General features: G+C 38.7%; 1 protein-coding gene across 10 annotated transcripts in view; it reads right to left on the bottom strand.

The window, feature by feature from the left end:
* The window catches only part of NCAM1 (neural cell adhesion molecule 1), a 238,965-nt gene extending 215,973 nt beyond the window's left edge, over window positions 1-22,992 (bottom strand). For all 10 annotated transcript variants that reach the window (XM_050921784.1, XM_050921788.1, XM_050921785.1 and 7 more), the window contains exon 1: window positions 22,667-22,992. In XM_050921784.1, the coding sequence (XP_050777741.1) occupies window positions 22,667-22,718 (52 nt within the window). In that variant the 5' untranslated portion in view covers window positions 22,719-22,992. The remainder of the gene's footprint in view (window positions 1-22,666) is intronic.
* Window positions 22,993-23,269: the final 277 nt, after the last annotated feature.

Raw genomic sequence — 23,269 nt, 5'->3', positions numbered from 1 at the left:
TCTTCTTGGCTGGAAGTGCAATCGGTCTGTGCAGGCTTTATGCTGGACAGGATTGAGAAGGAAAACAGGTAAGATCCCTTCAGGAGCCAAACGGGGCTGGAAAACAAACCTATACTTTTCACGTGATCCAAGTTATACTGAAGCAGAGGAACTTTAGAACAGTTGAAAAGTACATACTGTAACTGATAAAATGAATCCATAAATATACAGAACAAATGGGACTGATTCCCTTTTACATAAACATTTACACCTGCTCTGAAGTCCTTTTATACTTCCAGTGGGGTGCAAAAGGGCTTTAATGTAAGAGAGACTCAGACCTATTATTTTGTACTCACTAAAGAAAAGACATAAATGGAGTATGTAAACAAGAAGTTATCCCATTGTTTGCTTTCATTGAAGTCGAACAAGACGCCACAGGAGATGCAAGCATGAGGCACAGATCTACATGAACAGTTCCCTTTATTACTCAATACCTTTTTGAAAATTCACCAAACATAAAAAAAACCTCACCAAGCCACAATCCTGTGCATACAAGTGTGCCTTTATTTTAAATGGCAACATGCACTAACAATTAATGGAAGTGCCTATCAAGTCACATGCTATTAACTCAAATGTTCATTCTGGATGAAAATAATGGAGATTTTTAACCCTTAAAACAGCGGCTCTCTCTTTTTGAGCCAATTATTCCCAGCACATCACAAAGCATCTCATTGGTGTCCTAAGAATACACAAACAAATCCAAAGTGTATTCCTAAAAGGCTGTGGTCTACAGAACAATACACAATCCAATGAACTCATCACCCTCATTAGCCATTCTTATTTTATTCATGCTTTTTCCAGAGGTTTAATACATTCAACTAAGCTTTTATAAGCCTGCCCTTCGTATTCCACCTTCTGTTCTGGAAAAGGGATCTTGCATTCACACCCACCAGGTCTCCACTGTAAATCCTGATTGATTATCTCAACAGAACAAACCAAACAGAGCTAAATATGCTTCACTGAATTTCCCCTCGAGACTGATTTACATTTAGATTTGTGATATGCCCAAAGATTCAACCAGCAGCCATTTGGTCTCCAACCTGCCTCTGAGAGAGAAATTATTCCCACCACACTTAATATGATCCAGTTAATCAGAATGTTTTAAAAAGTTGTGCAGTGTTAAAAATAAAAATGTTCTAATTATTAGAATGAAAATCAGAAAAAAATTTTGCTACATTTTAGGTGCGATGAAGTGACCGTGCAGATTTTTAAAAAAATTACAAGTATGAAAGCTTTTAGGAAATACAATGCACTGATCCAGAAATATCTACAAAATCCATGGATACATGTACACCTAAGCAAGTTTCAAGTGATTACCCATCTTTCATTAGTGTGTGTGTTTGATATGCTTTCCATGAGTTACTTGGGGGTTTAGTACTTTCTTTTCCGATGAGTCTTTCTTGTTTTTTAATCTTAAACCAAAACCAACAGAAAACATTAACTACATGCCTAGCATGAAATTCAAAAGCAGTGATTTATATCCCCAATTGTCTGCCTCATCAAATGTCATACTCCAAAACTGCTCCAGCTAATGTAAAAATTAATGGCATTAACAGAAAAACAAAATACAAAAAGCCTGGCTGTTTTACGGGGGTGAGCTCATGTAGTTCTCAGTGTGTGGTACCCAGTGAATGATAACTATAATTACTTCTAAAGAACCCGAATTTCAACTGAACCTACAATAAGTTTACATGTAAAAAATAACTAAAAAAAAAAAATCAAATCAAACTGCTTCACAGTACTTACAACATAAAAGCCTGAAGGCAAATTGCCAACTGAATAAATTGAAAATGCATTTTAATTCTGCCATACATTACATACATCACTGTATGTCTGATTCGACTCCTAAGAGTACAGACATCCTGATGCAAGTTCTGCCAGAGAGCAGACTGACAGTATTGGGTCAAAAGCTGCTCTTCCCAAGGTGATTTCAAAGTGTTTGCCAGCAGAGTGGAGGGTTGGCTCACGATGGAAGTATGGTGGTGATCTTGATGGCTGGTGTCAGATACTAAAACCACATTGCTGAATGCTCTGGAATTCCCCAATGTGTTGTGCAGCAAAGTGGGAAATAGCTAAGCTACTAGCTGCAGGAGCAGATTCCCTAGTGTGTCCCCATGGAATGAAAAGCCCCAGGGTAAATATATGGTGCTAAGGCAATCTGCCTCAAGTGCTGCGCTCCAGTCCAAATGCTAAAGTCCTTTTTTACGTTCAGAAGCAGGAGCCTTTTGATATTATACATTGAGCCACTCAATTGCTTGCAACCACTGATCATGCTAAGTGATCTATCACTAGCTTAGGGAAGTCCTCAGTTCTACCCAAAGACTTTCTCCCTTCCAAAAAGAAGCCATACTGGAGGGAAAAGGAGAAATTGCTGAGGGTAAAAAGGAAAACTGTGTCTCAGGTGGAAGGAACGGCATGCAGAAGGGTTTTTCTCTCCTTAATGAAGGCAGAAAGAGTAGGGATGGGGTTATTAATTTAGCAACTATACCAACCGGGGGAGCTTTTAATTTAAAACAAAAAATCATAAGAAGAGAAACTCTGCCACCATTTTGCTATACTAGATAATCACAGCTCATGGGTTTTGCTATGTCCAAAGTGGTGGATCCTTCAGGGAAGAAAGGCACTGCCCTCCTCCGTAACTGGATAGAAAAATCAGTTAAGATGAAGAGTGTAAATTAACACTGAGGAGAATAGGACACTACTCAAGAGTGCGGGGACAATTTGTATAATGCGGGTAGTGAGAGCCATTGAACCAAACTGTCAACCCTGTACATGATGGAAACTACTTCAAGACAGGAGGTGCAGCAGCACCCAGGGCACCCTCAGTTCCAGCACATATGCCACTACTTGACTTTGAGAATCAAATACCCTGATAGCTTCCTGCCTGGCTCAAAGCTGAGGAACCTATGACGCTCACACAACAACCTTCCCATCAAAGGCACAGACGGGGGATAAAGAGAATGAGGTAAACAACTAAGTGCCAAAAGGACTAGTTGCTACAGGGTGAAAATCTACAGCCAACACCAGGCTGCTAATATAACCAATGAAATAAGCCTGACCTTTGAAGATATTGATATTTATAGGTTCTAAGGCCAGAAGGGACCACTGCGATCACCTAGTCTGACCTCCTGTATAGACAGGCCAGAGAACATCTCCAAGATAATTCTTAGAGTAGATCTTTTAGACACACATCCAATCTTGATTTTAAAATAGTCAGTGATGGAGAATCCACCATGACCCTTGAGAAATTGTTCCAATGGTTAATCACCCTCACTGTCAAAAATTTACAGCTTATTTCCTGTCTGAATCTGTCTACTTTCAACTGCCAGCCTTGAATCGTGTTATATCTTTCTCTGCAAAACTGAAGAGTTAATTATTAAATATATGGTCCCCTGGTAGGTAGTTTTAGACTATAATCATGTCACTCCTTAACCTTCTCTTTATTAAGCTAAACAGATTGCGCACCTCAAGTCTATTACAATAAGGCATGTTTTCTAATCCTTTACTCATTCTTGTGACTCTTCTCTGAACCCTGTCTCCAATTTACCAGCATCCTTCTTGAAGTGTGAATACCAGAGCTGGACATAGGATTCCAGCAGCGGTCACACTAGTACCAAATACAGAGGTATAACCTCTCTACTCCTACTCAATTGCCCTGTTTATGCATCCAAGTGCAGCATTGCCCTTCCTGGCCACAGCATTGCACCGGAGCTCATGTTCAGCTGCTTATCCACTCCAATCACCATAGCTTTTTCAGAAACATCATGCTTTGTCCTGCTAAAACAGAGTGCCCAAATGAATTTACCTGGAAAAATCTCATTTCTCATTGACCCCAAAACTTGCATTACCAACTTATTCAGAAAAGACTCCAAGTGTCCCTTCTCAGAATGATAAGATGGGTGATGTATTACCTTTTATTGAACCGACTTCTGTTCGTGAGGGAGACAAGCTTTCTCAAGAGTTCTGTATGGCTCACAAGCTTGTCTCTCTCACCAACAGAAGTTGGTCCAATCAAAGGTATTACCTCACCCACCTTGTCTCTCTAATACCCTGGGACCAACCCTGCTAAAACTACACCTTCTCAGAATGATATTTTGGAGATGATCAGAGAACAAAGCAGTATATTTTTGCTCAAGTAGTCATCTTTGAACAAACAGGTGTAACTTGATTCAATATGATACACAGAGCCCCTGGTTGAGAACTCAGCCTTTGCATTCACTAACAAGAGAGAGAGATATAATGGCTTTTGGTACCCATGTGCTGCAATAAAATATGCTCCTGTGAAACCCAGCGCTTTAAGGCCCTGCCATGTTGACACCATTTTAACATTAATCAAAGCCAAGGCCAGAAGTTGCAGACTTGGTAATCCATTACTCTAATGAAAACACTTTTTCTGGGAATCAGACCAAGCCCTGGATGCTGAAGTGTTTGAGAAGGGATTATGGAGTATTGTGTATCTATCAATGGCCTCTGAGAAGCTGGATGCAAAGCCTCTTTCCTCCACATGACCTCAAATTCATTAATTGTCTACACAGTAGTGAATGTTAAGTATGTACAGTGCAGTTAACAGTACCATAATTTTGGAAATGGGTGGTAAGGCATTTTCTTTGCAGAGAAGGAACTACTATAGCTTCTTCATGTTGAAGAAGCCACTAATGTAAAGAATAAATATGACTGCAGAGTTAGAACTCCCAGTGATCATCTGGACAGAGAAATTTACAACCTATAACATAGATCTGCAATACGCTATTCTGAGAAAGCCAACTTTTAAGAAAGTTGTTTCCTTGGTATGGTTCTTGAACGTTTGAACAATCATGTAAATTGACTCGTGTAGGAAAAGGGAGTTCATGAATCAAAGTAGTACAGAATGGTGGCAAATCAATACATCTATGTAATAACTTTAATTTCTAGTTATTTTCTCTATCCTCGTATTTTGCTTATCTTACTCTCTCTCCACACGGTCTGAAAGGTCACCTAATTTTTCCAGGGCTTTTCAGTATGTAAGTGTAAAAAATTCATGCCCTTTCAAGAACGCAGTACCGTCAAGCAGATACATACATAATTCATGTGTACTTCAGATTTTAATTATTTTACTCAGCTTCACTGTTTGAAAATTAACATCTTCCAACATATAACACCAGGTCCATTTGGTCTTCTCCCACCATCATCATCATTCTACACACACAATAAATTAGTGCCATCTAGTGGAGTTCAAAGAATTTCACCTGGGCCAGAGCTTTCAGCTATAACTGCCTCTGGTTGTCCTGTCTTTAATTTATGACCCCTATAAATATTAAATTGAACTGTGAACTGAAATATCCCACAGAGCTTTTCTGCAAAGCACACAGCTGATCAATCAAATACAGGAGCAGATGTTATAACTTTACATTCTTCCGTGTGCTCTAGAAATCTGTAGAAGCAACAAAGGAAGACAAGTAAAATGTTGATCTCTAGATGCTCACCTTGAAAGGTATGTAAAAACACAGCTAGTAATGTTGCAATCAGGTACAGTTCATATGGACCAAAAATAAACAGATAAGTTACAATAATAAGCAAAAGATTAAATACTCTATCAACTTGTAAATTTTTTCAAAATTTACTGAAAATAAGCAAAATGTACAGGTGTTCTTAACAGGACACCTTATTAAACCTGAAAAAGAAATTATTACTTTGTGATTATATAGCTCCAGATTCTAGTCTCTCTTTCAGAGATGTAACCTCCTATCCAAATATATCAAGAATATTGTGTGCTCCTTTGTGTCCAGTATACTCCTGCAATTACATACCCTTCAAAGTGAACATTATAACTGATTGAGAAGTCTAGTAAGTAGTACTCTACATGCCAAATGGGAGGAGAAGTTCAACTCAAATTATGAAACTCTCAATCTACGTTTGGTTTTATCTTTCTCCTATGCTCCCTGCCTTATAACCATCCACCTACCTTAAGTGGCCCTATGAGTTTCTTTTAAACAGCTTTCATATGGACTCCTATTAATATCACGGAGCCTCTGCTAAGATTTTGGATTACTGATATATTCTTGATTATTTGTATGCTGCTAATCACCGTTCTTGCCATACAAAAGACAAAGACTGCTGCAGTCAGATATTGGTTTGGGGATACAATGCCTAATCTCTAACAGGCCATCACATTTGAGTGTTTAAGCTCATAATGTGATTGAAAAATGTGAGGAAATACCATTATTCTACATTTCTTTAAAGCACAAGGAATGCAAATTTGTAATCCTTAACCTGATATTTCTACGGAACATGGAAAAAAATAAGAGAAAAGAATCTGAACCTTTCTAGATTTTCCACCTCTCTTCCTGAAACAATAAATACATTTCAGCATAAATTTGCATGTCAAGCAACACAAAAATACCTTGAGGTAGGAAACTCTAAATGTCCTGAATGAGACAAAAGAAATTATGTAGTATTTCTTGTAGAGGAAGGAAGATTAAGAATGTTGTGACAGTTCCAGCTTTGCTTAAAGTGTCAAGCATGACATACAACAGAAAGATCCAAAAGACATGCTTTACCCAATAGAGTACCCTTGAAATGTCCAGATGAAACAACTTGCTTTATGTGCCTCTGTACTGGTTTATGGGTTTACTGTTGACAAGCGTTATCTCTTCCACTTGGTTCCTGCATATTGTACCACGGCATATGGCAAACAGCTCTGCAGAACATGGAGACTATCCTTGTTTCTTAGACTGTCGTTTGTCATTCCTTTTTCTCAGTGGAACCAATGATTTTGTATGGTTGCTGCTGACATATGTTTTCATCAGTCTAATAAGCCCCAATTATTTCTATTTATACTTTCAACAAGAAATGAACTCATTTTTGTCCTGTATTACTACTAAATTATATTTCCTTAAATTAAGGAAGACAACTGATGTCCTCAGAATAACAGGATTCCTTACTGTTGCCACAAAAACAGCAAGGTCTTTCAAACAAAACCCAGATGAAACTGTACCCAATGAACCGCAGTTGTTCAAGCATAAACAGTTATAAAGTTCACCATATGCATGGAGTCTCCTAGCATCACAGAGCTTTTTGATAGGAAAGACTCACACATCACAAGCTTCAGCAATTTTAGTTTTTATACTCTACAAGAAACAGAATTTTTTAAGTGTTCCTGTGTGTAAGACACATATAAGACTGCTTGTTTTCTTTTATTATACAGGTAGGCTGTGGTTTTGCAGTGTTTGTTGTTGCTTGTACGCATTCCAAGTAAGTAAATAACTCCATACGTGGGTGTATTTATAAGCCTTCCACTTAGAGGTAGCTTCCAAGAAAGGAACTAACTCCAAATACTTTATCTTGTAAATGGAAATAAGACTGCTTTAAGTATTACCCTGAGCAACATTTGATTACATAGTGGAGCATAATGGTAAGCCTTGTTGAAGTCATTAAAGTAAGTAAGTAAGTGTTTAGGTTGCATGGTATTTTCCATTTCAATGTGTTTCTTCTTTTAAACGCTCTTTCCTTTCATAGAAAAAAAGTGTGTGTCCATCATACACAAATGGCACTATTAAAAAAAAAAAGATGCTGGTTCTGTTCCTTATCACAAGCTGCAACGATAACACCTCATACAAACAGGTACTGGCAACCAAATACTAGTTTCTTTCAGAATAAAAGAAAAACACTGCATAGTATTAAGGATCTACAGTTGCTTATAAAGCTTAATTCACAGACATGCTGGACCCAAAAGACCAAGGAAGCAAATTTGTTTATGAATCCTGTTTATCTGTTTTTCAAATCCTTTCCAGATCAGAACCAGAAAAAAGAAAGGGGGGGGCGTGTTTCTATCTAATATGAGATGTTCATTAAGAGAGGCTTAATATTAGTTACACCAAAGTAACTTGAGTGATTTCACGGACCTACACTAGTATGAATCAGAAGTGAGATGTATCTGGCATTATGTCTGCTGACCAAGATCTATGGGAGATAATGAGAGACCAGACCCCAGTTATAAAAATGGAAGCCAGCATCAATGGCATCTGGCCAGCAACCAAAGAGATTTCTCTCTTCCAAAGACTTGACAAACAGAATAAAATACAAATGCAACAAAAGTACATAATGGAGTTTAGACTGTAAGATGGCCGTTTGTGGTAAGAGAGATCCAGATTTTAGATTAAGTAGACAATGTTTATTTTGTTTTCCCTTATTATAGTTGAAACTATGTTTTACAGCAAAGACATATAGTCTCATCTCAGACCATGATGTCATGCTCATATACTATCACTTAACAAATGTTAGTGTTAAGGTGAATTAATTAGCATTACAATTCATCATTAACAATACAGTGACTTACACAGAAAAACATCTAACTCAACTATAATTTTTCGAGGACACAAGCAGAAGTAACCAAAGCTATCACATCATCTTACTGATGTAAACCTTGCTCTTCTACATTCTGATTTATTAGCATTTTACATCCACTTTTCGTTCACTATGCAAAAGGTACAGATGACTGCACAATGCAATGAAGAATCAGGCACGTCATCTGTATTTGTTCTATAAAGTACCATGCATATTTACAGTGCTGAACAAATAGCTAATAATTAAGATGTGAACAATCCTGCCTAAATTCACATACACAAAAATAACAAAAGGTTAATATTTTGTTGCTGTTAAAATTTTGATACAGTAATGGAATTACACACACAACATATAAAACTACAATTACATTTTCATTCTGAAATGTTTGTTCCATGTTCAACATATATAGCCTTAAAAATGTACATCTTAGAATTACAACTAACATTCAGGTGTTCCAGTAACAAAACTGTTAGAGAGAAATTATGCTTTAGGATGCTCAAGTGTGGATATTTTCATTTACCTCAAATCTACAAATGCAGATATTTTAAAATGCTTCCTGATCTGGTACAATGTCAGGCAGAGCTATTTTTAGTTCTAATCCACTCAAAGCCTAAATTCCAAAGGAATCAGCAGTGTTGTTTCACTCATCACTTCAACCAGATTCTTGTGGTCCCTACATGCAAAATGCAGTCTTCAAGAACAAGAGATAAGATAATTTTTTTTCTGATTTTTTTTGTTGCACTCTTCCCCACATTTTAATCTTGCAGCTACTTATGTATGCCCCAATAAATAACAAATAACAACTGCATTTGCAGATATCGGACATTGCAGAGATAAATGCAAGGCCTGAACATACGCTAGGCAACTACAGTATGGGATTTACCATTTTGATTTTAGGACTCATTTACATTTACTAATTTAAATCCATGAGAAGCAACTGTTATGCATCCACAAGGGCTACTAGATATGGCATTAATCATTCTGTAAACTTGATAGAATATTAGTACTGCAGTGCTCATCACAGACTGCAATTATTAAAACACGAAATCCTCATTTCATGGTTGCTAGTGACACAAATTCCAGCAATTTGCTTCCCATTTGGCTTGTGGTTTTTGTTTAAACTATGCGTTGCATTCATAAAAAATATTCTCCATCTATAGTGGTTTTCCTTAAACCTAAATTAATTTAAAAATCAATACACAGTAACATCTATATCTACAGGTAATTAGTTAATTCAGGTATTCTTTAAGGGGTGTGTAATCTTCAAGCAGCTATAAAAACAACTAAAACAGATAGCCCACTGAAATTTTTGTAAAGTGCTCTTGTTCAAGGGATTGGCATTTGCTCATTATTACTGTTGTTAATAGTATCAGAAAGGATAATATTCCTTACAGTGCTGGCTCTTCTCATTTTATACAAGTTCAGTGCTGCTAATTTTTAACATTAAAGTGACAACACAAAAATTGTACACTTCTGTCTGAAAGACTGTTTCTACTATGGCTGCAAATATCTAAGATCAGCGTTATTAGAAAAGGCTAGAGATAAAATTGAAGTTTAACTTAAGCATTTACTGTACTACGTATATAGTCACAAACCACGGCAAGCCTTACCGCCTTCTATTCCAAGTGCAAGGCACATTTCTTCAACCCTGCTCTCTCTAACACACAGCATCATGTACATTTCACAAAACAAAACCCTACCAAAAGAAAAAATATTCCACTCTACACACAATTCTCTTCCTGAGAAAGAGGATAAGAGAAAGAAAAACCATCACAGATATATCACTTAATGCATTACTGGAAGGTTCTCAGATACAATAGTGATGATGGATGTATAAGAGCCCACATAGGCTAGAACTGTGGTTCTCAGCCTGTGGCCCAATCAGCACAGAGCTGCAGCCCATGTGACATCCTCAGGGACATGCAGGTAGTATTGGATGCAGCCCACAATGGTAAACAGGTTGAGAACCACTCGATTGGACTAGAATTTTCACTGTTACTATTATAACTGAATGAAATTCATTTTAAAAGTAGGATTCTATGGAACAGAATCATCTTAACTGTTAATATTATTGCAATTTAAGTGGAAGGATTGCTTACATGTAGGCTGCATTTTTTTCTTTGCAATTGATCAATATCTCTATTTTTCCAGCATGTGTAAGGAGGTTATTGCATCTACTTGCAATTCATAGGCACGCCCAGCTTTGTGACAGCAGAGTGCGGGGCCAATCTGCAGATTTATGTGTATCTTTGCTTACCTAAGCAATTATTCTGAACATTTTGGAGTAAAAGTGCTGACATGGTAACCAATGGATGTGATCTCTGAGAACATGGGACAGGAAAGCATCTCAAAACAGTCACCACTAGCTAGGTTCTTTCCTCAGAAGCATACATGCAACTACCACTAAAGTGAAAGGCAGTTAAGCACAAACATCCAAACATAAAATCTGTCTCCTAACCAATATTATGCAAAACCAAACTCGACAAGCCCGCACTCAAAGTACAGTACTTGCTCCTAGGGATGGAAAGGCTCTATTGTAAGAAAAAGTAGTCTTATGGGGCCTAGATTAAGTAATTTTTATTCTACAAAACTGTGTGGCTTTCACTGTACAGCCTCACTCAAGGATTTATGAAAAACACCCACACTAGTATAAAACATCAAGTCACTCCTTCCTCACAACTCCCTCAACTCCAATCTAGAAGCAGACCCAAACTAACGACTCCACTGCCAGTCTACTGACCCTCAGACAAAACTCTGATGTCAGACATAAGGTTGGCCTGACAACTCTGCAGCCAATCAGCATTTAAATTATATATATACACACACACAAGCCCTATTGCTTTGAGAAGTGACAGTATGTGGGGGTGGGGGGTTATTTTAATGAAGATTAACTCTTCCATTGCAGTGTAGCTTCTTATTTGGCCTGCAGATTCAAAGCTATTGGAGTATTTCAGACAATGAAACCCCAACCCTTATATCTTGACTGTGTTCTGGACCAATTCATTAATTACGTTTTTAAATCAAAAATTGTTCAAATAAAAAAAAACTGAGATTCTTCAATATCTACCTTACCTGGCTGCCTTCACCACAGTTGCTGATCTGCTCCTCACAACAAGCACAGCACCAAGTAGCCGGAAATGAAGGGTAAGCTAAAAGTACTATATACTGATAATTGGTGTAAGCAGCAGGAGGGAGGGGGCCTGTTCTATCCAATACTTGTGATCGCCAAACAGACCACTGGGGACATATCTAGCCTTGAAAAAAGATGGGTTAGAATAGGAAATTGTTAGAGAACTGAAGACAAGCTGGTAAAGCTTTACAATTATAACCTAGTACAATGACACAAGTATGTATATCTGCATATGTTCTTAATTGTGATGATGAAGACAATGGAGGACCCATCTAAATGCTAGAGGAGATAAAAGACAAAGCCCAAACACTTCATCAACACCGAATGATATGCACCATTTTATTTTTGGGAAAGTATATTTTTAAGATCTATTAGATCCTTTGAGGGTTAAATAAATACTGTTATATACCTTTTGCTTGTTTAATAATATTCTAGCCTCCTCTTGCCAACAAATATCAAACCACCAGTGAGTACGTAATAAATGCTAAATGCTTCAGAAAGCCTGTAGCAAAGTAGTATGTTGCATCCCAGATATCATAAAGAGATTATACTCCTACTTCATAGTCTCTTAAATGCAGTAATTCTGTATGTCAATTCACAATCCTTAAAACCATTATAGTTCTATGGGATTATGTTTTAGAAACACCACAACTGAAATATGTTTACAGTATTTGTTCTTTTGAATTTTGCAGGCTTAAAACAATTTAACAAACAATACACTTTGAAAAGCAACTGCTGATTATATTTTCTTAGATTATACATGAGAATATGATAAATGTGATGTTTCTGCCAGTAATTTCTCTTAACATTTTTAATTATCCAACGGCACTGCAGTTATTGTTTGACTGAGTTACATTCTGTAACACAACATGATTGTTACAAGCAAAACTTGTAAATGTTTTAATAAATCAAGTACTGAGAACATAAAAACAATGATATGTTTACTGGGGTTTACAAAATACCCACAAAAATCAATTGTGTGTGTATATAAAAAGTGTATGTCATAATGTTATAGCTATAATAACTCAACAAATAAATATAATGTAGTTATAGTTAAGGTGTGACAAATGTAAACGTAACAGTATCCTTAGCTGGTTCTGTTTACATAGATATTCCAATCCTTAACACCCTGTGATAGTCCTAAGGGATTTTGTTTTGCAAACATCACAATTGCTATAACATCTGTCTCTCATTGTATACCGTATTTGCCAAAATAATTACACACAACTCTCAAGACACCAAAGTGATAGGAGAGAAATACAAAAATGGGACAAAATAATGGGACAAAATAAAGAGGGAGTATCAGCCAGGAGTTTCTTTTAACTACTGATGTCATGACAGCAACATTACTTAAGCAGAGTTTTTGCAATATGAAGCCAATTTCTTCTCTACATCAGGAACATAAACTATACTATACTACTGTATAAATGCAGTGATGTGTTTGTTACAAATCACTCACTTCTGACTAAATAAGAGAAAACCTGTTAAAGACACTCATGTTTCTTTCCTCTTTTGTTAGTTGAACAGCATTGCTAAAATGAGATCTCTAATATGTTCCCAACATTAATTGTAGCTGTTCAGCTGAAAATACACACACTGCATACTTCTCAATTATAAAGGACAACAATAAAAGCACCAGCAGTTCAGTTCCTGTGATTAATTTATGGAAAGACTCAAGTTCAAGAAGCTTCTCCCAAAATCAGAGTATCAAAGCTCAAGTATTTCTCTGCAGTCTGTTATTCAAAGGAGGATAATTATATTTCAAACTACTTCAAATTTACACTATTTCATCTGCAACCTTGCATAGTTCACAAACTAATAATTTTAGCACATAACTAAACTAATTTAAGTACAAGAAAAGACACCCAATCATTGGGTAACAAGAGATAAAGCATCAGCAGTTACAGCCAAGTTTTTACTAAAAAACAGCAGTCAATATTGATTAAATACAAATATAGGGTTAGTTCTACAGATTTGGGGGGGGGGAGAATATATAATGAACATTTTCATTTACCATCTGAATGATACATTGTCCCCTTGATATATGTCTGTATCTGCACTTCCTCCTCGCCTTTAGCAAGAAGTTACCTAGTTATTGGGCCAGATTTGAACACATCTCTATTTAAAACTGCAGTTATTGGTTATGCCACTGGCAACCATGATCATCCACCCCAGCTTCAACCCAGGTCCCACATTGTGCATCAACCTGTGTTAAAATCCTAGTTCCACCACAGCTAAGAGTATTTTAAATATAATCACTCTTTTCCTTGGCCTATTGAGAAAATTAGCCAGGGAAATCTCTTCCTCTTCAAAATGTTATCGCTTCCTAAAGTTCACATTTTAAAATCTCAAAAAAAGATTTCTTTATGTTCCTTGTCTTATCGGAACCATCAACTTCCCATTTTCCTGCCCCATACATAAAAGTAACAAGACCTTCCATTTTTGTTTTCTGAGTTTGCAATAATAGTAGGTGAAAATGTGACAAAAAGATAAGGAATTTGATGCACCACTGCAATTCTACAGTTTTACACCAGAGTAACAGTCATGCTACTGTAAAACTGGAGTACTGCGTTGATGAATCCAATCTAAAAACCTCTTATTCTGAAAAATATAGTTTCCACAGTTGAGTTTCTGATAAACTCACAATCATAATAAAAACATATTAATAAAAAAGCAAACACTAAACTTTATACATTTCACCAACATTTTATTTTCATTCTTTTTTACTTGATGATTCAAATGATTATTTGTACATGCAATAGAGAGTATCTTTAGTGTTGCAGATTACATCATACAATGATGAGTCACTCCCCTTTTAACCTTATCTCCAGTGTTCCGGCTCCTTACAAGCTAGGACTGCTCCACATGAAATGAAGTGACCAAATGGGACTGTTCTTCCACAAAACACTGCACTAATTCTCCTGCATTCAGCCTTTCCACTTAAATGGAATAAAAACCCTTTTCAGAACAACAATTACAATTCCCCCCTTTTTTTCTCAGGCTCACTATGGGACTCCTCAGTGCATGCACAATGCAAATAAGGCAAACTTCCTTTCAAAGAGTGATTAATATGCAAAGACAGCCTGCTTTTTTAGTGCGATGTGAAGAACCACCAACAAGCATTTCTAAACTCTGAGGTTTCTTCAATTATTTCCACTGTTTATTTTTAAACATAAGATTATGCAATACCACCACACATTAGGACCAATTTGCCAATATTTTGTAAACAATGCCAAATTGGCTGTTTTAAATACAATATAAAAAGATCTAATGTAGATTCTGTTTTCCCAGCTAGGAACACAAAGAAAAATCTAGTTTTTCTAATTGTTCATCTTTAATAATAATACTTACAGTTTAGTTGCAAAAATTAATGATTGCATTTAAACCCAGAAATAACTAGCTGTACATTGCTTTCTAAAACTGCGAAGATTTCTTGAAATAAAGAAATGTACAATTCCCAACATAAATCTAATACTATTCCTTACTATATAGCAGTAATTGTAATAACATTTAATACCAAAGTCTTTGCTGCTTATTAACAAATATATTACTACAGTGCATACAATTTCTCAAAATGTTTTTTCACAGAGTTAACTGGTGTTTGGACAAGTGACATGAGCAACAAAAACCTATTCAGAATTAGGAACACCATTTTTCTATCTTCATGAATAAAAGTTTCACCACTCTCTATTCTTTATCTCATCACCTTGTCAATATCACTTCATTTATACAACCAGGCCAGGACCTCCCTATGGTACAAACTTTCCACTTCAAGTGCCAATAAATGACACTTTGCCCAAAATGACCTCAAACTGTAGCTTGAATGTGTTAAATGACTTATTTTTCATTATGAACTCTTTTGAATGTTTCACAGACTTACCATCCTTTTTTGTTTTCAAGCAATTCTGAACATTTTTCTTCTTCCTTGGAATAAGACTTCAAGTTACTGATCGAATAACTTCATGTTAAACTTAAAAGAGAGACTGAGAAATTAAGGATTGCATTTCTTTCTTTGATACTTCAAGGTTTACTCATGCATCATACATTATAAAATTGTAACTGAAATATTTAAAACTGTCCGTTACTTCTGTTTTACAGCAACAATCTGCATTAAAGCAAAAACAAGTTTTATGTACCATATAGGCAAAAATAATTAGCCTGTGGAAAGTATCAATCTACTCTGATTTTTCATGATCCAACTATCACAAAATAATCATTTATCTATGAACAAAGCAGTGTTCTTGGTTCAGAAAAGACATCTAGATAACAATGCTAGATATTTAAACAAAACATTCCTTAAAATACCTATTAAAATTTCTTTTACTATTCTTCCCTAGCTTCTTCACTTTACTTAATTCAACGTTAAATATTTACTTTGTCCAAGTAGATGTGAACTATTCATGCTAACAAAGCTCTTTCCATAGAAACAGCTGATGAAAATTAACAGGAATATTAATCTTTTAGATCTGTAATTAATAATGGAAAAATCTTCAATGTCAGCAAAGCTTTAAAAAAATGTGCAAAACTAAAGCTTTTCATGGTCATCCAGACTAACAGGCAAATCTCAAGAGTCACTTTTTGGATATTCTTTTTACAATGAATTGAAGCTCAGTACTATCAAATGTAGAAAAGTAAGCACAATAGTCTAAAAATAGGCTTATCAAATTCTTTTGAGTAAAACAACTTTACTGTAGACTATTTTAAAATTACTATTTAGTAGACAATTCACTTCTTGCCAGTTACACTATTTCCTAAAGATTTTATTTTAATTGGGTTTTGAAAGTTCATATATCAGTTAACTTCTTGAAAGGATTTAAAATTAAACTGCCCTATGGAAGAGGTAACAGAGGAAATATAGTCTTTTAAAGATTTTTATTCCTTGGTTTATGGAAATAATCTCATACAAGATTTAGGTTCAAGTGAGAACACATGGATTTTTTCTTTACATCTTTCTAGCTTGTTTGCGATAAGTCAGGACATCCTCAGTTATCACTTTACAGTTCTGCAGATCTCTACAGCTGTCTTTTCTCTTCACAAGATCAAGGATCTGAATAGCTGGAAGACTAACTATGGCAGATATTGCATTATTGTATTTAGTATTTTAAACATAACCTTCTTGCATTGGATTTTCAGATACTGGCCTCCATTTCTTGGCCACAAATTGCAGGTGCAAATAAATGCAGGCTCAGTTTTTTGGGCCCAAAGTTTAGGTCACCATGGGACTGATCTAAAACCCATTGAATTCAACAGAAAGATTTAGCTGGCTTCCATGGACTTTGGATCAGACCTTTACATGCCTAGGTATCTCAGATACCCTGGCAATGAATAGAGACAGCACTAAGTCCCTAACTGTGAATGAAAAACAGATGACCATTAAGGTTGATCTGAAAACCCAGCTCCTTAGTCTCAAATCATGCCTCTGAGTATAAATATATTGTAGAAAGTTGAGAGGAACCAACACTACCTTCAGGAGCAAATACCCTGATAGCCCAAACTGTCTATGGCATCCTTGTTTCTGTTGTACATATAATTGTCTCTTAGTAGACCAAATTTTTACCACACATATATATCAGTTATTCACCTCTTAAACATGATGGCTTAAGAAGTTGAATAATTCATTCAGCTAGCAAGTATTATGTGATTATCCCCCAAAATATCTTCTTCAGTGTAGCTGTTGAGGTACAATTTTATAACATTCTAGCTCTCGATGGGAAGGGATGACTGATTTTTTAAGAAACTAAATAAGGCGTTACTGAAAAGGTGGCCACTTCCCTCTGTTCATTTCATTTTTCCTATCTCAGGCTCTAGAATTACTATCAAAACATAACAAAACATATTCAAAAAACCAAGACTCCTAAACAACCTGCCCCAGCATCAACATTCTGCATCTCCCACTCACTCCCACCTTCAGGAAAGGTCTGAGAGAACAGAGGAGTCTTTATAGCATGTCTTGGAGGTCATCAACTACAAGAATGAAGTCCAAAATCTCCAAATGCCACCACAGTGGAAGGAATACCACTGCTGAAACAAAACCAGTCTGGCCCCCAGGCCAATCTTGACAGCATAATCTCCAAAAATAGACAGCAACCATACATATGGGGAATTTTCATCCATTAGAGAAAGAAATCCAGGGCTAAATTCAGCAGGTTTTACCACCAATAATCTGAAGTGAATTTGCAGTTGCTTAGAACAGGACTGAAGGTGGGCCCAAGTCTATTCCTCCTAAGCCTCTGATTTATTTGCATTTAGGCTATTACTAACTGTTTGGTCAGTCAATAATCCCACAATACATGTTACATGTGACCAAACAGAAATAACTGCAGACTTCACAGCTGGAATCCAGTTCCAAAGAAAACTATAGACAAAATCATAATCATCTTGGTCATTTTCAGATAAACTCTTATCTTCATCAAATGTCATCATGTGTTTTGGCACAACTTTTGACTGCTTCTGTATACCTGGTAGTTTCAGGTATAGCTCATCCAATAGAGTAAATAACTGTAGTCCCTCCTTGGATTTGAGAGCCAGTATAAAGGACTAAATCTGAATTGTAAGTAAAATGATTATTTCCATTTGCAGTTTTTTCGCTTGATCCCTTATCTATTCCTCTTTCTTTAGGAACACATCCCACCTTCTCTATTGCAAACTAAGAATTACATGTAAAAATCTCATTCCAGCAGTTAGCAGTGATTCCCTCAGACAGTTATAAATGCAATGCATTAGAAGTGCCTGAAAGCCCACCATTTGGCTCTCAGGGTAACATCAAAAGGCAATGCTACTAATGAGCAGCTGCAGCAGAGAGGCAGCATTTCAACACCATGAACTGAAAGAGGATAATGGCACCACCGCCAAACCCAACTAATTTACATCCCTTTGCATCAGCAACAGCTTTAAGATTTGGCAATGTGCTTTTCCCAAACAAAAGAGGCCACGACCAGCACAAATCTGATCTTCAAATTCGCTTCTGTGGTAGTTTTGATGTCTAACAAAAGTCTATGTGGCTAATGTCCCCCCTATCCCAGATCTGATGGATTCATCATTCCTTCCACTTCTCTCCCCCCACCCTCTTCTGAAGTCCATTGCAGACATATGCCAAGAATCTCATTCTGAAGCAGAGAGATGCCTGGGAGCTGTAGTTCCCTTCACAGCCGCACCCTTGGCCAGGCTACTCCCAGACTTGCTCTATATTACAGAAGGACCAGCAAACTGTTTCATGTGCTATTTTAAAAAATTCCATTTTCACTGTAAAACATGTTTACTTTCTCAAGTTTTACATCCTCATTGTAATATTAACAAACATGTCATTTTGCTTTAGTTGAAAAAGGGTTTATAATGGAGCTAATTAAATTCTTCAGGCAGTTTCCTTCATATTAGCTACTGCATATGCCCCTGAAAGACAGCTTCTTCCCAAACTGGTTGTGTAGAAGTTCATTAAAAATCCATAACATCTGCCTTCCCGTCTGTGATAGAACAGAACAGAGTTCTGCTGCTGATAGATGAAATTCATACTAAAGCATGTCCTTCAAAAACATTATGTCAAAAGCCACACTAAAAGAAAAACAAGAACAAAAAAACTGCACACACTCCATAAACACTCAGATGTGAGGGTGATCAATAAAATGCAGGATGGCCTTTTTTAACAAGAAAATAAAATGTGTTTTTTTTTTGTCTCGTTAGCGCTTCTTGCTGGTCCCTGCAGACTGATGGCAGCAGGTGCAGTATTCTCCTCTCCTATGTCCTCCCCCATCAATTGGTTCTGCTTTCCTACCTCTCAGCCAACACAAATCCATGGCATTAAAAAAAAAAGTTCATGCCTTCTTTTAAAACAAGAAACCAATCTTTTCTTCTACCCTAAGGCAGGAAAGTCTATCTGTAAAATGTATTTCTGGAGGCCAGCCAAGAAAACATGAAGGCACTTTCAGTCTGGAGAGCAGCCACAGTCCTTTTACACTCCTGATGACAAACACTGGGAATTCATTAAATTAATATTAAATTAAATGTTCTTAAGAAAAAAATCAACTGGTCATGTCAGGAATCTTCCAGGCCATATGTCAACACTGTAAAGTTTATACAAAATGTTCTCTATTATTTAAGAAACCATAGTTCTTGGGATGTAAACGAAAGGAGATGAGCCATCTGTTGTGTCTATAAATCAGCCTCTGAGTTATAAAAGAATGTTTAAATTTAAGAGTAAGTTAAGGCGTTACTATCCCAGGACATAGAAATATATACAAAAGAAGCTATTTTAAAAGATGCAGGAGGAATGCTTTTGTTTCCACCCCACTGGGTGACCACTCCTCAGACAATCCTCTATTCAGGGTTTCCTCACTAGTACACATCTATTCCCTGCTTTTTCCCACATTTAAGTTACTGTAAAAGGAGCAGGGCTTTTTATTGGCATTATCATGGCCGGCGTAGCTCTCTCTGCCTTGACTTTTCCTTCATCAGACTGGATTCTTTACCCTGCAAGCTGCTTAGCTCTCTCTCTCCCCCGGGGGAGGGGGGGGCAGAAAAAGGAGGAGGTAAGGCTTAGCAAATTAAAGCAGGATCCTTTAGCCTGGAAGGTGCTACAGATGTGCTGGGTATTGCTTTTACTGTAAGATGTGTTGCTGTTGTGTTTTGACTTTTTAATATTTGATTTGGCTTTTACATTCTCCATTTTATAGGGGTATAACAGTTGTCAGATCTGAGCTGTGCAGCTCCCCAAGCACCTTGACGCTCATTATTAACAACAAATAAACATCATTTTGAAGGGGACAGGGAAAGATATTTTGTGTATTTTTTTTTCCTTTAGTGAAGCTTTACTTACTCCAATTAGTCTGTTCCCTGGAAAAACCCACTTTCTTCCCCCCTCACACAACTGAGAAGGTTTTATGTGACTGTGTATCAGGGGCAATCGTTGGGGAAAAAGGCAAGTATCTAGCGGTGCTTTGCAGAAGAGAAGATAGGTGTGTGATGATTGTGACCGAAGGGTGTGGCTGGACCAGAGAAGGGTGGTGGCAGGGATCTGACAATCTATTTGTTCATAGATGGGGTCTATGCCAACAAGCAGTAGTACACATTTTAAAAATTCTAAATCAAAGAGCAGCTGTGGGATGGTTCTTTTGGTGTGGGGAAGCTGGGCAACAGGATTGTTGCTGCTGATGCTCACTAGGCAGCTTTGGGCTGGAGAGCAATGGCAGGGCTTGTTGTGGGGTAAGTGCGGGTTTGGGGCAGTGGGTTGGCTGGGAAGGTGTGTGCTGATGGGTGGCAGGAGTAGTCGCTGTTGGGTAGATGAGGGTCATCACCCTGGGGTGATGGGGTGCAGAGCGATGGCACCTGGGGGCGGTGGGGACTGGAACCGTATGTGGGCCATGGCAGTGGCAGGCTGAGGCGTGCCCTGGCAGTGACTGGGGAGTGGGAAGTCAGCGTGCCATGGGCGTCGGGGTGGTGACAGCCGCTGTGAAGGGGGGTGCTGGCAGCGGTGTGTAAAGCCGCTGTGACACAGTGGGTCGGGTGGGGCTGTGGAGGGCGGAAGGGGGGGTGACAAGAGCAAGCAGCGGCGGGTGCAGCGCTGGCACCCGCGGCTGGGGGGGGCGCGAGAGCGGCCGTGCAAGTGCATGGCAGGCTTCGGGGAGCGGTGGGACAGCGCTGGCATGGGCGTGCCCGGGGGCGATGCTGGGGGTGCCCCGCCCGCGGGTGGCAGTGTCAGGGCTTGGATGGCGGGGGCGGGGGCAGGCTGAGGTGAAGGCTGAGGGGCAGGACCGTTACGAACGTTGGGGAGCAAAGCCCCTAACGGCCTTTCCCGCTCGGGGCCGCCGGCTCCTGATTGGCGGCGGATGCAAGCGAGACCCCCCCCCCTCCCCGCAGCTCAGGGGCTCGCGCCCGTCCACCGTCCCCTGCCAGCTCCAGCGCGCGCTCGCTCTCACACACGATCGCACCGATTTTTTCTGCACCCGATTCCTCCCCTTTCCGACCTTACTGCACCCCCAGCAGCTCTGACCCCCCCCACCCCACCCCACCCCACCCTTTGCAGCTGCATTCAAACCCTCCCTCTTTTTGCAGCCTCTTTCCCCCTCGCCTTTATCTGCAATTGCATCGCTCCTCGCCGTTGCTTCGTTGCATTCCTCCCCACCCCCTGCACATTACACATGCATCGTTTGCGGCGGGGATGGGGGGGGGGGTGCGCCCTGCAAAAAAGAGCACCATCCTTCAGCTATTCTGGTAGAAATGTTTAAAACAAAGCCCCCTCCTGGCTCCTCGTATGGCGACACCATTAACACAGCGCACGTAGTACCCTCATCATTTCATTCTCCTTCCCCCTCTCCATTGTCTGCAATTTGCAACACACACAACCTTCAATCCAAGAGGGGTAGGTTCAAGAAAGAGGAGCAATTCCTCCCCTTGCACTCAGACATATAGGTATCAACGTATAAAACCAACCCCTGGATCACGCCCTCCTCACCTCCCCCCCCCACCCCTTTCACTTTCTCCTGTCAAATTGCAGACTGAGCCATTTTTCCCATACAGATTCCTCAATTGTGAACAATGTTTCCAAGTAACTGGACGTCTAGTAAAGCAAAGTAGCACCATGCAAAGGAGCAAGGGGCAAAAAAAAAACACGTTTTCCTTTTCTTCTAATTTTCCCCTCTATTGCAAACCGTTAAGACTGACTGACCATCCCTGGGGGAGCCAAGGCGGCGAAAATACCAAAAGGGACTTGTCCACTCTGCCATAAAAAGAGATTTCCTGGCTTCAGTGTTTACTCTGAACGATGCTGATTTGGTTCAGCTTGAGGATCTGGGGTTTATTCTTTTCTCCTCAATGTTTGCTCAGCCAGCACCTCCCAATCCTCCTCCCCAGCAGTGCCCCTGCCTCTCGCTCATCTCCCAGCTTCTCCGCCAAAATGCTGCCTTTGAAATGCAGGGAAAGGGGGGAAATCGCAAAAGTGCCACGCTTCCAGCCTCTACGGCTATCCCCCCAGTTCCGAAACAAAGTGGGATGGGGAAAGCACAACATTCAATATTTGGGGAAAACAAATCATCAGTGTAAAAACATTGCATTCTAGGAAACAAAAACACTATTCCCCCGGTCCTCCAGATGAGTCTAAAATTGCATCACAGCACAGTATTCAGAAGTGGTCAGAAATCAAATTTGTTCCCAACCTCCATCCAAAAATTATATATATTTATGTACCTGCAGCTCCAAGGAAAAACAGAGTCCAGATGAGATCCTTAGAATGCAGCATTGTAATCTGCTGTGGTGGTGGAAGTTTCTTGCAAATATATTTTTCCTTCAATAGGAGCTTGGGTGGCTTAGACAGAGATTTAGATGCAATGTAATTTTTTTTTCAGAATTGTTTTTTGCCAGCTGCTCTCTAGCTGCTTTCAGAAGCTGATCAGAGAATGAGTGACAGTCCTAGCCTCAGCACACACACACAAACACAGATCCCTGCGCCGTCCTGGATTTGGTTTGGTGAGGTTGGAAAGGGAGTAGGACTTGCACCTCACTGTGTTCTTCCACCCATCCCGGCCACAAATAGTACAGTGCAATAGTCATCAAGCAAGGAGGTACTGTAGAGAGAAGCAGTTGCCTGCAAAATATGGCATGGTCGTACTAGGATCTGGAGTCACTCACGTTGTATACACATTTCCATGCTGACAGAGTTTTGCTAAAGAAGAAAGATAGAAATGTGTTTCTAGATTTATATACAGGCATTTCAGGCATGGGTTTTTTGTGTTTTTTTAAAGTCTAATGTAATGCTGGTAGCATCCATAAAAGTCACTGATGGGCAAAGAT

This window comes from Gopherus flavomarginatus, chromosome 13 (genome assembly GCF_025201925.1).
Source record: "Gopherus flavomarginatus isolate rGopFla2 chromosome 13, rGopFla2.mat.asm, whole genome shotgun sequence".
In the NCBI taxonomy this organism is placed as follows: domain Eukaryota; kingdom Metazoa; phylum Chordata; order Testudines; family Testudinidae; genus Gopherus; species Gopherus flavomarginatus.
The sequence above is the reverse complement of the archived record's forward strand: the minus strand, read 5'-3'. Positions and strand labels throughout refer to the sequence as shown.